Source organism: Vombatus ursinus, unplaced genomic scaffold (assembly GCF_900497805.2).
Source record: "Vombatus ursinus unplaced genomic scaffold, bare-nosed wombat genome assembly UNPS02013931.1, whole genome shotgun sequence".
Taxonomy (NCBI): Eukaryota; Metazoa; Chordata; class Mammalia; order Diprotodontia; family Vombatidae; genus Vombatus; species Vombatus ursinus.
Genome location: NW_020953709.1, coordinates 228594 through 242003, shown reverse-complemented (window position 1 = coordinate 242003; position 13410 = coordinate 228594). Strand labels below are relative to the sequence as shown.

At 56.9% G+C, this 13410-nt stretch overlaps 1 protein-coding gene across 3 annotated transcripts; it reads right to left on the bottom strand.

Annotated features, from left to right (window-relative positions):
* Positions 1 to 2402: 2402 nt before the first annotated feature.
* Positions 2403 to 12991, bottom strand: STX5 (syntaxin 5). 3 transcript variants are annotated; one of them, XM_027858910.1, is made up of 12 exons: positions 12871 to 12991; positions 11345 to 11441; positions 10405 to 10648; positions 9930 to 10003; positions 9748 to 9803; positions 8714 to 8784; positions 7889 to 8005; positions 7747 to 7803; positions 7564 to 7645; positions 6456 to 6562; positions 6046 to 6167; positions 2403 to 4110 (listed from the first exon to the last, which is right to left on the bottom strand). In XM_027858910.1, exons 3-12 carry the CDS (start codon positions 10627 to 10629, stop codon positions 3951 to 3953), a joined length of 1071 nt encoding a protein of 356 aa, XP_027714711.1. In that variant the 5' UTR covers positions 10630 to 10648; positions 11345 to 11441; positions 12871 to 12991; the 3' UTR covers positions 2403 to 3950. The 3 variants fall into 3 exon arrangements, with proteins under 3 accessions (XP_027714711.1, XP_027714710.1, XP_027714712.1); XM_027858909.1 differs by lacking the exon at positions 11345 to 11441; XM_027858911.1 differs by lacking the exons at positions 11345 to 11441; positions 12871 to 12991 and adding an exon at positions 11672 to 11947.
* Positions 12992 to 13410: the final 419 nt, after the last annotated feature.

The window sequence follows — 13410 nt, the reverse complement described above, 5'->3', positions numbered from 1 at the left end:
AGATCTGGCACCTAACTGGCTCCATGGGAAGTGAGGGGCGGTTAGGAGTGGGGGTGATTCCGGATTTGAGAACCTGGTTTCAGCTCTATAGAACAAAAGGCCCTCCCAGGATAAGCCCAGGTGACTGAACTCATCACCTCCCTGCTGACTGGAGCCTCGCTTAATACAACTTCCTCAGCATCCTCTCGCCTCCGACTGGAGGTGGCCCTGCAATCTCCAGTTACAAGATGTCCCTTCACCCAGGCACCCCCTGGTGTCCCCTCCCCTCCCCACGTTCCAGTCTACTTCTGTGTGTGTTGTCTTCTCTCTTTAGAGCGTAAGGTCCTTGAAGGTAGGGACTGCCTTTTTTCTTATTTGTAGCCCCAGAGCTTAGCTCAGTGCCTGGCACATAGTAAATGTTTAATAAATGTTTATTTAATGTAAGTGAACTGAAAGGTTGGTACTGCACTCAACAAAAACTGGACATTTTGGAAGAGGGGCAAGTTGTGTGTTGGGGGGGGTGGGTTAGGGCTGATGAGTTATTTTGGACAAATAGGCAGCTGGTGATGTGGTATTGGAGTTCTGTCCTCAAATCTAGGTCTGCCTCCAGGATAACTGTGCAAAGAAAAGGAGGTAATGGGTTGATAAGGTTACCTTTTGTACCGAGAGGAGGGCCCAGAAGGAGCCTTGGGGCTCAGATAGGGATGATGGTCCAGCCAGGGAGACTTGGCATGGAAGAGGTCAGACAGGTAGACAACCAAAAACCTAGAGAGGAAGGAGGCTAGAGAGAGGAAAGGTGGCTAAAGTGACAGGTCCTTCAAAGAAGTAAAGATGGGATGAGGGTCAAGAAAAAGCTCTCTGGCAGTTTCAGTGGATGAGGTTGGAAGCCTGATGGGAAAGGGGAGGAGAGGAACAGGAACGCTGCCCATAGACAGCTTTTTAAGGGATGGGCATGTGTGTAGGCAGGAAGGTCAGAGATGAAACATGGGGGGGAGGAATGTGAGGAGGAGGGCGATCTGCTGGAAAGGAGTTAGCCTTGGTGAGAAGGGCCACCTCTTAAAGAAGAAAACGAGGGATGACGTCAAGGTGTTGTGAGATTTTGAGAAGGGGAGGAGAGCGCTCAGGGTCATACTTGATGTGGGTCTGGTGCAGGAGGGCTACTGTGGGGAGGGACGCTGAGGGCCAAGTCAAGATGAGGCAGCAGCAATTTCTCTGAAGAGATTCTGTACTATGGGTTGCTCCATACCTGCCCAGTAGCACCAGGAGAGGAAGCTGGCAAGAGCAAGGCGGAGGAAGGAGCGGGCACAGTGTGAGGGCACCCGGCACAGGAGCTGAGCTGCTTAAAGATGGCTTGTGATTGGGAAGCCAGAGGACAGACGGCCTGGGGAATTGCTGAAGGATAGGAGAGATGGGCCGTCACAGGGAGGACAACACAGAGAAACAAGTCTGGCACAGGAAGGAAACCAACATTAAGTGCCCACTGTGTGCTGTCCTGAGGACTTTGTGAACAGTGCAGGGAGACAGGTGCTGTCATTATCCCTCATTTTATGGCCAAGGAAACCGAGGCAGAGTGGTCACATGTCTAGTAAGTAGCAGAAGCCAGATTTGAACTGGGGTCTTCCTGATTCTAGGCCTATCCCCCTATCCCTGACAGGACAAATTACAATCAGATAAAGGAATTTCAGAGTTCGTAATTAGAAAAGCGGGTCACTTGTGGGCGGTGGCCTGATCGAGGTGAAGGTGACTACTGAGTAGGCCAGAGGAGCTGGGTGGCCAGGGCTGTTTGTGGGAATGTCTCTCAGTCCAGGGCAGGAGGTGGGAAATAGAGGGAGAGGAGGGCATGTCGGGCACTGAAAGTCTTGACCAAGGAGGGAGAAAAAACTCAGTCTGGGTGATGGACTCGGGATACAGCAGGACTCAGCCGAGAACTCTGGGAGGGCAAAGTGGCTAAGTAGAAATGTGCAATGAGGGTATCCCAAGCTCCCCCCTGCCCCCAGTATGTTGGAAGGAAGATCAAGAGACGGTCGATCAGTGCTGCAAAGATGGCCCGGGATGCTGTGCCACAACAGGGGAACTTAAGTTTCAGCAAGAAAATGGGAAAAGCTGGAGAGGAAGAGGTCTATGTCAAATAAGGGGAAAATTAATTAAGGAACCGAGATTCCAGAGGGCACAATGGATGGGGTGGGGTGGCCACCCAGGGCCCAGCACACAACACGGGTTTACTTGTTGACTGAGCCATGGACTGATTGATTGCTTGGCTGCAGAACAGGAAGGGTGGGAGTGGTTGGCCTGAGGCGGTGGTCTACTCAGCATCATTAGGACTGGGAGGGTAAGTGGCAGTTGGGGTGGATGGGAAGCCATGGCAACCTCACCGGGTGGTTGGAATTAGGGTCAAATGAGCAAATGTGTTGTGCCAACTTATGCACTGTAGAAATGTCGGTATTTATTGACTTGCCAAGGTCACATCAGTAGTAAGGGAGGCGAGTGGGGATTCAAGCCCAGGCTTTCTAGCACTCTGCCCACTAGGCCCCCCGGCTCCTCCTCCATCCATCCATCCTCCCTGAACTGGAATCCCAGCCCTCCCAGAGCCAGTTGTCTCTGGTAAGGCCTGCAGCCTCAGCTAAGCCAGGGAGCCCCGGGCCTTCCAGGGCTGCTCCTCCACAGTGGTCTCACTAGGATGGGCCAAAGCTGCCAGCTCAGACAGTGACCACTGTCTGCAAAGCCCACTTGGGCAGGGAGCATTTCCTAGGGCTTCCTAATCAATCTCAGCATTTAGGCAGGCCAGGGGGCCCAACACATTCTCGCTGACTTGATGCCCGCAGTCCAGCGCTAGGCGGCAGACAGCTGACTAGCCACAGGGGCTCTGCCAGGAGTGGAGGCTCCCCGACAGCCCGTCTGCCTAGTCTGCAGCAGGAATCAGAATCGTGTGACTGCCAAAGCCACCAGAGGGATAATCGCCACACCTCCCCTGGCAGTGGGCAGGCCACGGATGGAAGATTCAGTCCCAAGGCCTCGAGGAAGAGTCTGCTTGGAATGTAGAGAAGAGGGGCCCTGCGGGGGCTGAGGCTGCTGCTGCAGGCCGGCTGTCTGCCCCTCTGGCAGGGCCCCCTCACTGCCTGAGGTGGTGCCTGGAGGGGGCAGTGTGATCCCTGCAAGCCTCCCTGGCCCTGGAGAGGAGATCACAAGCCCTTGGCACCCTCTGCCTCCCATCCAGCGGTTCAAGGAAGAAGCACTTCCGATTCCAAGCCCATTTGTACATATTAGCTCAGCGTCTCCCACTCCCCCCCACCCCCCAGGCTGCTGCTAGGTTAGGGTCAACGGCAGGGTCCCAAGGGGCAGGACCACCAGCCCTATCAACTAGGCCATCCCCCAGTCTGTCAGAGCCAGCACCCTCAGTCTCCTGGGGTCACTACCCCCGGGGGAGGCCAGGCCAACCCCTGCGGCGCCCCTGAAATGAGGACGAGGCCAGAAGGGCTGACCATCTTGCTGTAATTCCACGAAATGGGGACGACAGTGCCTTTGGCAAATTGACACAGTCATTAGGAGCCGCCGTTGGGGGTTCTGGGGCCCTCCGGCCCCCCCACAGTGAAGACTGGGGGAAGAAGGGCAAAAGGTCCAACCCCGAGGAAAAAGCGGCCCCTTGGGTTCATTTCCCCTCCTTTCCCCTCGTGCACATCAGTGATGGAGCAGCCTTTGGAACAGGCCTGGGCTGGTCTATACAAAACTTCCCCTGCTGTGCAGGCACTGCCCCTCGCCTCCCACCCATTTACAGCAGTCCAAACCCACGTGAGTTTGGGCCAAGGAGAGGAAGGGCAGAGGTGGGGAGGGATCACAGGGCACAGGCTGTCTCTATCAGTCCCAGGAAAACAGAGATGGCCTCCTGCCCTTCTCCCAGCACCCCAGACAGGCTCAGCTGCAGGGGCCCCTGAAAGGAACGATTCCCATCTGGGCTGCCTCGACACAGGGAAGGCTCAGGCGAGGAAGACCACAAAAATGATGAAGAAAACAATGAGGATGAGGAAGATTTTGACCATGAGCCAGCGGTTGGAAGTGACAGACTGGAAATATTTGAGGATCTCCGAGTGGGCGGCCTCGACGTCCAGCTGTGCTCCCAGCACGTTCTCGTCAATCCTGGGCGGCAGTGGGGGAGGGCAGAGAGAAAGGAAGCAGAGACACGGCCAGATTAATGACGAGAAGTGTTGGCGCGTTGGGTCTCCAGACCCAACAAGAGCAGCTCCCGGGGGTGGGGCCAGGTGTGTCGGTGCTGTGGGCAGGGGAAGGCCTGTCTGCCAAAGGCAAGGGGTGTGGGTGGGTGGGTGGGTGGCCTAGGAACAACAGAACGGGCAGCAGGAGGGGCCTCCACAGGGCCAGAGCTCACGCCCCACTCTTCCCAGCTGTGTGACGTGACCCCAGGTGCTGAGCCCCAGCCCCCTCCGCACGACGGGGACAATACCGCACGCAGCACCCTCCTCAGAGGGCTGTGGGGACAAACGTCTCACAGAAACGCCAGCATCGTTAACCAGCTTCGTCTGGGAAGGGGGAACCTCCCGAGGCCCTACCCCCCCACCCCGGCCACTCGTGGCTCTGCAGCACTGACTCCTCATCCACATCGTTCTTGGCATTGACACAGAGCGCTCTTTTTAAAGGTAATTCCATGTATCTTCTCATATGCCTGTCTCAGGGATAACCAGAGCAGGACAGATGCTTTCTCCTTCATTTACAGATAAAGAAGGGAGGTCGGAGAGCAGGTGCATTGCCTCAGACCACTCACTGGGATCGAGATGGGCACCAAGGCCTCCCACTGACCCCCTCCCCTGCCCCCTGCCAGCCTTCTCTCACCCTCCTCACATCACGTCCTCCGTACGTGAAGGGCCCAGAAAGACTGCCATCTGTCCCCTGGATGGCTCCAGGAGAGGAGAAGGGGTACACGGGGTACAATGGCGATGTAACAAACCCAACATATCAATTAAAAATAGTATCTTTACAGCTTAAAAAACTTGAAAAGGACCCTGGAAACCTCAACCCAAACTCCTCCTTTTCTGTCCTTCTAGAACAGAAGCCCCTTAAGGGCAGGGCCCCCAGCATCCAGGAAGTGCTCAATCACTGCTCACCAACTGGCTGCTGGCGCTGCTCCCCGGGGAGCCCCAAACGTCCCAGCCAGCTCTTAGCTCCTCCCCACCCCGAGCATCCTCCTTCAAGGGCATGCCTTCGGGCCCTCACATTAGCCTGTGGAGCTGACCCATCACGCCCCCAGAACCAGGGCAGAGCACCGAGAACTGCCCTCCCTCTGTCGTCCTGGATGCTGCGTGCTCGAAGGCACTTAAGAGACACGCTTGTCAGACTGCGGCCCGTGGATAGCTTTCAGGGACCCACAGGCTGGGACAGGGAGGAAATACATCTTTATATTTACTGACCTCAAAACGAAACTGAGTATAGTGTTCCCCTTCCCCATCGGGGGGGATTCAGGGTGCAGCACCCTCCCTTTGTATCGGAGAAGGAGTCTGAATTTTTCTTTCTTTTTGTGGGGTTTACGGTACCTCACCGTGAAATTGGAGGTGCTGTTTGACAGCACTATACACGTATTTTATGCACTTTGCAGTTTCTAAACTTCCTCTGCCTCGTCTGCTGGCCTTCACGTGTCGTCTGTGGCTTCCTCAAAACTCCCCCAAAATTCCCATTTAATTTCTTTTTTATTTTATTTTTTGGCAATTGGGGTTAAGTGACTTGCCCAGGGTCACACAGCTAGTAAGTGTCAAGTGTTTGGTCTGAGGCCGGATTTGAACTCAGCTCCTCCTGACGTCAGGGCCGGTGCTCTATCCACTGCGCCACCTAGCTGCCCCCCCATTTAATTTCTTACACAGACCTAGGATAGATCAAAACTGGGATGGGGAAGTTGCAATGTGGAAAGGATAACTAGATTTCCTTCAATTACTTAAAAACCCCGTTCTGAAAAGGGGACTCCCCAGGACACAAAATGGCGTGGATGGCCTTCCAAGACTGTCCAACCTGGCTCAATTCAGATTGCGAGCCCTCATCCTAAGCCCCGCCCCAGGCCCAGAGCCTTACCGCTGGATGGTTTCCTCCTGTTCCTTGACCATGTGTGCCAGCTGCTGGAAGATGGAGCCCAGCTCCACGATGGTAGACTCGATGTTCTGCATGGTGTCTGCCCTGCTCTGGATGTAGGAATCCTGCCAGGGAGAAAGCAGAAGGATGGCCGGACATCAGCAGGCTTCCGTGGACCTTCCAGAGGACCCCAGCTCCTCTTCGTCTGCTCTGGATCGCCCAGGCTTTCAGGGGCGTGGGGGGGTGGTGTGCTCAGGGGAGCGGGTCTGACCACCTGAACCATCTGTGCCCTGCACATCTGACTAGCAGAACGGGAGCTCCTGTTCACATCTCTGGCTCAGAGCTGGCTCTGATCAATGACTGTGGGTCTACTGAGAGGCTTGCTGACCCTGGGCCCAGGCCTGGGCACCCACCCGCTCGTCAATCAGCTGCAGCTGCTGGCTGGTGCGGGAGTCCACCATGTCAATGGCCACATCGCCTGCAGCCCTCGGCTCAGCTCCCAACACCGCGGTCCCGCCTCCTGTGGGAAGAGAAAGAGGCTGAAAGCCAACTCAACAATTTCATCTTTCACCTGCACGGGCTGGGTAACCCTGGCAAATCACTTCACCTGTTTGCCTCAGTTTCTTCAACCATAAAATGGGGATAACAGCACCTACTTCACAGGGTTGTTAAGAATCAAATAAGGAAATAATTGTATAGCCCCAAACACAGAGGGGAAATGCTCCTTCCTTTCCCTTCCCTGAAGTACGAGCATCTGGGAATACAAAGAAAAGACCCCCACTGGGCCTGCCCTCAAGGAGCTGACAGTCTGTGGCGGGAATCTCACATGGCCAGGTAGGGGTACCCAGGAACTGGAAAGCCAGCTGGTGGCCAGGGGTGCCAGCACATAGGAATGAGGAAACAAATACGTTCCAGATGGAGCCCCGAGTTGGGATATGGGGTCTATGCAGAAGAGAAGGCCATGGAGGCTGAGCAGTGGAATCCAGAGTTCACGAAGGGCAGTGAGAGGAGCCGAGACTCCAGGGATCGGGAATTTATGGCACAGGTGAGAAAACAGGGACGAGTCATGGAGCTCACCCTAGGACTCATCTGCTCCCTCCGAAAGAGAATCCAACACACCCGGACTTCTAAGCTTTCTCAAATCCTGTACCCAAGGGCTCCCACCTCCTCATCCTGCATCTGGGTCTGGGGTGCCCTCTCTGGGCATCTTCCCCCCACCTTTTCCCTGCCCAGGGTGTCCACTCCCCCTCCCTTCCTGGGTGCCCTCCCCATTCCTCTCCCCAGAGTGTCCACCCACCCTCCCTGGGGCACCCTCCTCCAATCCCTTCTCCCGAGGTGCCCACCCCGCTTCCTCCCTCCCCGGCACGCCCCTCCCCCTCACTTCCTGGGCACCCTTCCCAGTGCCTGGTACAAAGTGGGCTTATTAACAACATGGAGTGACTGCCAGGGTGACTGATGCTCGAAGGTATGAGAAGAAGCCCAGGCCAGGTAAGTGTCCCCACCCCAGCGACCTTGACTCACCCAGGTGGTTGGGGGCAAGGGGCAGAGCCGCCACAGAAGGACGGGAAAACTGCTCCCGGCGGTTCCTCTGCTGCTTTAGGTTCTGGAGTGAGGGGCAAAGGGAGGGCAGCGGTCACTCGGGCCCTCAGAGACACTGTCCATCTGAGCCCCCCCCCCGCATGCACACATACAAAGGACTCTCACCTCTGTCCTCACTTCTAAAACAGATTTGAAGTCGTTGGACATGGAGGCCAGCTTAGACTAGGAAAAAGAGCAGGTGGTGTGAGTACCCAGAGTGATCTGCACCCCACCACGTGTTCCCACTCCGCTCGTGCCCCTGCCACACCTGCAAGGAGACCACTATGGTGTTGGAGTGGGTCTGCAGGTGCCGCCCGCTCTGGCTCCCCTTGGCCCTGACGAAGTCCTGCAGCTGTGCGATCTGCTTGTTGAGGCTGCTGATGTCCTAGTGGGAGAAGCACCGAGAGGCCGGGGTGAGCAGACGCAGCGCGCCCCCCTTAACCCTGGATGCGCGCCTGGAAGCGCAAGCACCGAGGGCTGCGAGAAGGGAGAAGTGAATGGGAACCAGGGCATGGAGCTGGGCAGAGGCCTCCAACCAGGTGTACTGGGCAGGCCTCGCTACGGTGGGAAGCATGCTGGGCCAAAGCCTGGCTCCGTCACTGTTACTGCTGTGACCCCGGGCCGGGCCAGCAGAGTTTCCTCATCTGAGGAATGAGGGAGCTGGCCTGGATTGGGGAGCAGCCCCGGAGATCACAGAGCCAACGTCCTGATCTGAGAGACGGGGAAATGAGCGGCAGTGGCCCTGGGGCCCCTCCGGCAGCACTCAGGCCTTCCTCCAGGAGCAGGACACAGAGAGGGACAGGAGGAAGCTGGGGGACCAGAGCAAACGCCCACACTGAGTCAGTGCCAGGGGAGGGGGGAGGGGGGGGGGGGAGGAGGGGGGGGGGGGGGGAGGGGAGAGGGAAGGGGGGGGGGAGGGAGGAGGAGGGGGAAGAGGGGGAGGAGGGAGGAAGAGGGAGGAGGAGGGAGGAGTAGGAGGGAGGAGGGGGAGGAGGAGAGAGGAGGGAGAGGGGGGAGGGAGGAGGGGGAGGAGGGGGAGGAGGAGGAAGAAGAGGAAGAAGGGACCGGGCCAGGGCCTGCATCCATAGCCCACCTGTTTGATGATGTAAGTCAGCTCCTCAATCTCCACAGCCTTATCATCAAACAGGGACTTCCTCTTGGCCACTATAAAGGGAAGAGGAAAAAACCTGGGAGTGAGGACACGGAGAAAGGGATGCCCAGAGGTCTGGCCAGACACCTTGGCCTGGGCTTCCAGGGCCCCTGCCCTGGGCGCTCAGGCTCAGGGCACTCTGACCCTCCAGTCAGCTGGGTACTCAGCACACGTTCCCTCCTCTCTTCTGGCCCAAACCCCACCACTAGGCCGGTCTGCAGCTCGAATCTCTCTCACACCACCACCACTCCCCGGCCCTAGGCCCATTTCTCTCCTCCTCTTGTCTCATCTGGACTATTGCGACAGTCCCTTCACTAGCCTCCCCGGGGACCTCCTCCCCTGTCCAGTGGTCACAGGTGTGTGCATGTCCCTCGATGGGTTTCAGAGGTTTTTATGCCATCAGCATACTTTGCAGGCTGAGTGCCGTTCCTCCCCTGAAGCCAAACACAGCCCCTGGACTTTTCCTAGGACATTCCCCCTCTCTTCCACCTTGGTGCTTTGCCCAGGCCTGCAATCCTCTCCCTCCTTTCATCCCCTCCTTGGGCTCGCAGGCTCCTTCTAAAGTTCAGCTCAAGGGGCCACCCCAGAGAGGCCTTTCCCTGCTTCCTGCAGGGCTCTCCGAGCACACCATCACTGTTTATAATTAGTGTAAATCTGTGATCACACTCAATGTGCCACCACAGTAGAATGGAAGCTTGAGGGTGAGGATGCTCACTTTTAAACTGGTCCCCTCTGTGCTCAATAGTGTTACCGGGCATACACGAGGTACATTAAATACATGGTTTTTCAAGACGGGGTTCGCCCTCTCTCCTCCAGGCAGGAAGTGCAGGGGGACTACTGCTGGGCCCGTCCACATTACTGACTGGCAGAGGTCAGCTCCATTTCCTACATGGACCAGTTTGCCCTACTTGGGTCCTGCCCCAAGGAGAAGGGAGGCTCCCACAGTCCCTTTAGGCTAACCCCCTGTGAGGACTCACAGATTGTCAGCTTCTCCAGCTTGGCAAACGTGTTGCTCAGGTCCTTCCCAATGCGCCTACAACAGAGGAGGAGGAGGGAGGGGGCTTGGAGGGCTGGGCCCTCCTACCTCCAGCCCCCTCCACAGATAAGGCCCCAACAACCCCCCCCCCCCGCCCCCGCCCTCTGGACTCCCCCAACTTACTTGGCCATGAGGGTGAACTCACTGCGCTGCCGGACAGCACTCAGGGCCGTCGTTTTGTTTGTCTGGAGTCCATTCTAGAAGACGACATCAGGAAGTGAGCATCTGGAGAGCCCCCCAGGCCTCACTGCTTGCTCCTCAAACTCCCGAGCAAACTGCTGCTCTCATATGGGGTGGAGGGGGTCCCCGGTCCCATTCCCCTTCCCCCCGACTCCCTGTAATCTGCAGATCTCAAAGTCCAGACAGGCTTTATGAATTAGGCGGTGGCCCCATCCCAAGGGGCAGCAGGCACTGCTGTCTGTACTCAGAACCTGCCCTTTACTTTAGGGATGGCCTTTTACACATGGGACAGCCTTTCCCTCCGTCTGCCATCTCACACAATGATCAGATCTTTAAAGCTGGCTCGCCGCACGGGACAGCTCCTCCCCCAGGCACCTCGTCCACCCCTTGTGAGCCCCTCGCTCCCAGGCGCCCTCACCTGGCGGCTCTGCAGGGACTTGCAGGCAGACAGGAACTCCTGAGTTCGGTCTCTACAGGACATGGTGTCAGGAGGGGGACCCGGTGAAGGGGAGGTGGTGGTGGTGGGGATGCTGCCGCTGAGGCCGCCGCCAGCCGCTGCAGGGGGCAACACCTGTGTCTTCGAGAGACCCAGGTAGACTCCCTGATCCGTGTTCTTAGACCCGTAGCGTTTCCTCGTGTTCATTTAGACGCATAACCTCGGACTGTCGTGGGGGGTAAACCGTCATTCTCTGTCCTCTACCTTCCCCCTGCTGCCCTTCCTACTCTTTGTGTTCACCCCAGGAAATCACCTCCAACCTGGCAGGACAAGGAAAGACCAAAGAGAGAGCTTCTTTCCCCTTCCCCCATTTAACGCTGACTTTACGGGAGACAGAAGAAAAGGTCCACGCTAGATTCAATCTGGGGGGAAGAGGAGCAGTCACAGGAAGGAGAAGAGTTCCCATTCCAGAGTACTCAGAAGCTCTCTGTATTAGTCTCTTTTTACAGACAGGGAAATCGAGGCTAAGACTTGGCCCAGATCCGATCATACAGTAAGAGAGGAGTCCGGACAGGAACCACTTTCCATGAAATCACATGGGCTCCCTGGCCTAAGAGAGGATGGAGGGACAAAAGAAGATGCTGGGGCCAGGTCCTGATCCTTGACCGGCCTCCCCCTTCCTGTTCTTCCTCCCTTCCCTCCCCACGCATTCCACTCCAACTAGCCCAAGGAAAGGGAGGAAAAACATAGGATGACGAAAAGGAACAAGATGGGAAAAAAGAATAGTGAGGGTAGAGAAGATGAAAAGGGGGTCAAAGAAAGGATCAGGTAGAGGGAGCACAGATCCAGGAAGGGGAAGAGACTTGAATTCCTTTCTTTTACAGATGAGGCAACTGAGGCCCAGAGAGGGTACGTGACTTGCCCGGGTCACGCAGATGGCCCTTTGAAACACTGGGGCTCTTGCTCCAAGTTCAAGGCTTTTGTGCTGGACATGCCAAAGGAAGAATAGGAGGAGAAATCTGAGGAAAGAAGAGAATAAAGATAAGGAAGTGAAAAGGAAACAGAAATCAGAAAAGAAGAGTGAAGGAAGAAGAAAATGCAGAGAGGAAAGAGGAGGACCAGAAGAGGAAAATCAAAGAGAGAACAGGGGAGAAAAGTAAAAAAGGAAACGGAGGAGAAAAGAGGATGGGGAAAAGGGGAAGGAAGGAGGAAGGGAAGAATGGGGAGAAGGAAGAAAGGAAATAAGCACCGATTAAGTGTCGATTATGTGCCTGGCACTGTGCTGAGCACTTCTGAAATGTTTCATCTGATCCTCCAACCATCCTAGGAGGCAGCCAGCGCTACTATTATCTCCATTTTACAGATGAGAAAACTGAGGCAAACAAAGGTTAAGTCACCTGGCCGAAGTCACACAGTTAAGGAGCGTCTAAAATCCAATTTTAACTGAGGTCTTCCTGTCCCACCTCCAAGCCCGGTCCCTCTAACCCTGCCACCCAGCTACCTCACCTGGGACGGCAAAAGCGGGAGAAGGGAAAGAGAGAAGAGAGGAGGAATGGGGGAATCAGGGAAAAGTAAAAGAGGAGAAAGAACAGATGGGAGAAGGACAAATGGGAACCAGAGAGGAGAAGAGAAAGGAAGGTGAGGGAGAGAATTTAGAGAGGGAATGAGAGGGGAGAACGAAGAGAGAGGAGGAATGAAGGAGGAAGAGAGGGCAAGAAGGAAGAAGAGAGAGAAGGAGAACGAGGGAAGAAGCAGGAGGGGAAGAGGGGAAAGAGAGAAAAGAAGGGAGGGAGGAGAGTCAGGAGGGCTGAAAGAGAAAAGAGGAAGGAGGAAAATGGGGGAGGACAAAAGGGGAGGGGGAGCAAAAGAAGGAAATTGAGGAGATAAAAATTTTTAAAAATTGAGGAGAATGGGGAAGAGGGGAGAGAGTAAGAGAGGGGAATGGGGAATGAGGAGGGGGAGAGATGGGGGGGCTGGAGAAGGGTGAACTTAAAAGGGGAGGGGGAAGCGACGAGAGGGGCAGGAGGAGAATGGGGGGAGGGCGAGGGAGGGGGGCGGGAAAGAGGATGTGGAAAGGGCTAAATAAGGGCCGGAGGAGGGCTCAGGGGTGGAGAGAGCAGAGGGGGGGGTCTCTGTTCCGGTGCTCCCAGGAGACCAGGATGCTGCTCAGGGGTACCCTCCAAAATGTTTATCCGACATCGGAAGTCCCGCCCCGGACTGAACCCCGCCCCCTCCGCGGCTTTGGGTAACGATTGGCTGCCGCCGCTATCTTTCACACCATACAGCGCTCTGATTGGGTAGGGGCGGCATCGCTCACCGGCGGCTGGACCGGCAGAAAGTCTCCGGTCTCCCCAGTCTGGTCGTCGTCCCCCCCCATCCCCGCCCCACCGGGAGCCGGCCGCCTTCGGCCCCAGCGTCTTCCCCAACCTCGTCAGGGTCGTCTCCTACCTCCGTGCCACTGCCTGCTGCCGCTGCTTCCGCCGCCTGGGCTGATACTGCTTCTTCCCCGGGGACGGAGCCAGAGAAACGGGACCAGAGACCAGAGGCTGACACGTCACCTAGGCGCGGCCCCGCCCCAGAACGACGACAGCGCGTCACCACGCCCCCTCGCTGACGCCGAAGGCCACGCCCCCGCAACATCAGTCAGAGCCACGCCCACTCTCCCCCGAGGACACCTTGGCCACGCCCACCCGCCGGCTTAATCCTACTCCCAGGTCACGCCTCCCTCCTCTACGGAAACCCACGGCGCCACGCCCCCTTGGGTTGCATCACTGCCTCTGGAGGAGCCTTAAAGGGCTCGCCCCGCAGATTCGCGGGTCCTCCCATTTCACCTAGGGGAAACTGAGGCCCCCGGCCCCGCCCCCCAGGCCCTCTCCCCGCACGCCGACAGCGAGGCAGGCACCATCTCTGGGCTCCAGGTCTCTACTTTTATTCTCTTCTCCGGGTGGGACGGGGCGGGGCGGGGCGGGGCGGGGCAAGGGTCCTCCG

Excerpts from the sequence above, each read along its gene's own strand:
- STX5 (XM_027858910.1), bottom strand. The coding sequence starts at position 10,629 with ATGAACACGAGGAAACGCTACGGGTCTAAGAACACGGATCAGGGAGTC. Across the intron at positions 9,804-9,929 it reads GAGTTCACCCTCATGGCCAA|GCGCATTGGGAAGGACCTGA; the intron begins GTAAGTTGGGGG and ends CCTCTGTTGTAG. Across the intron at positions 4,111-6,045 it reads CAGGAGGAAACCATCCAGCG|GATTGACGAGAACGTGCTGG; the intron begins GTAAGGCTCTGG and ends ACTGCCGCCCAG.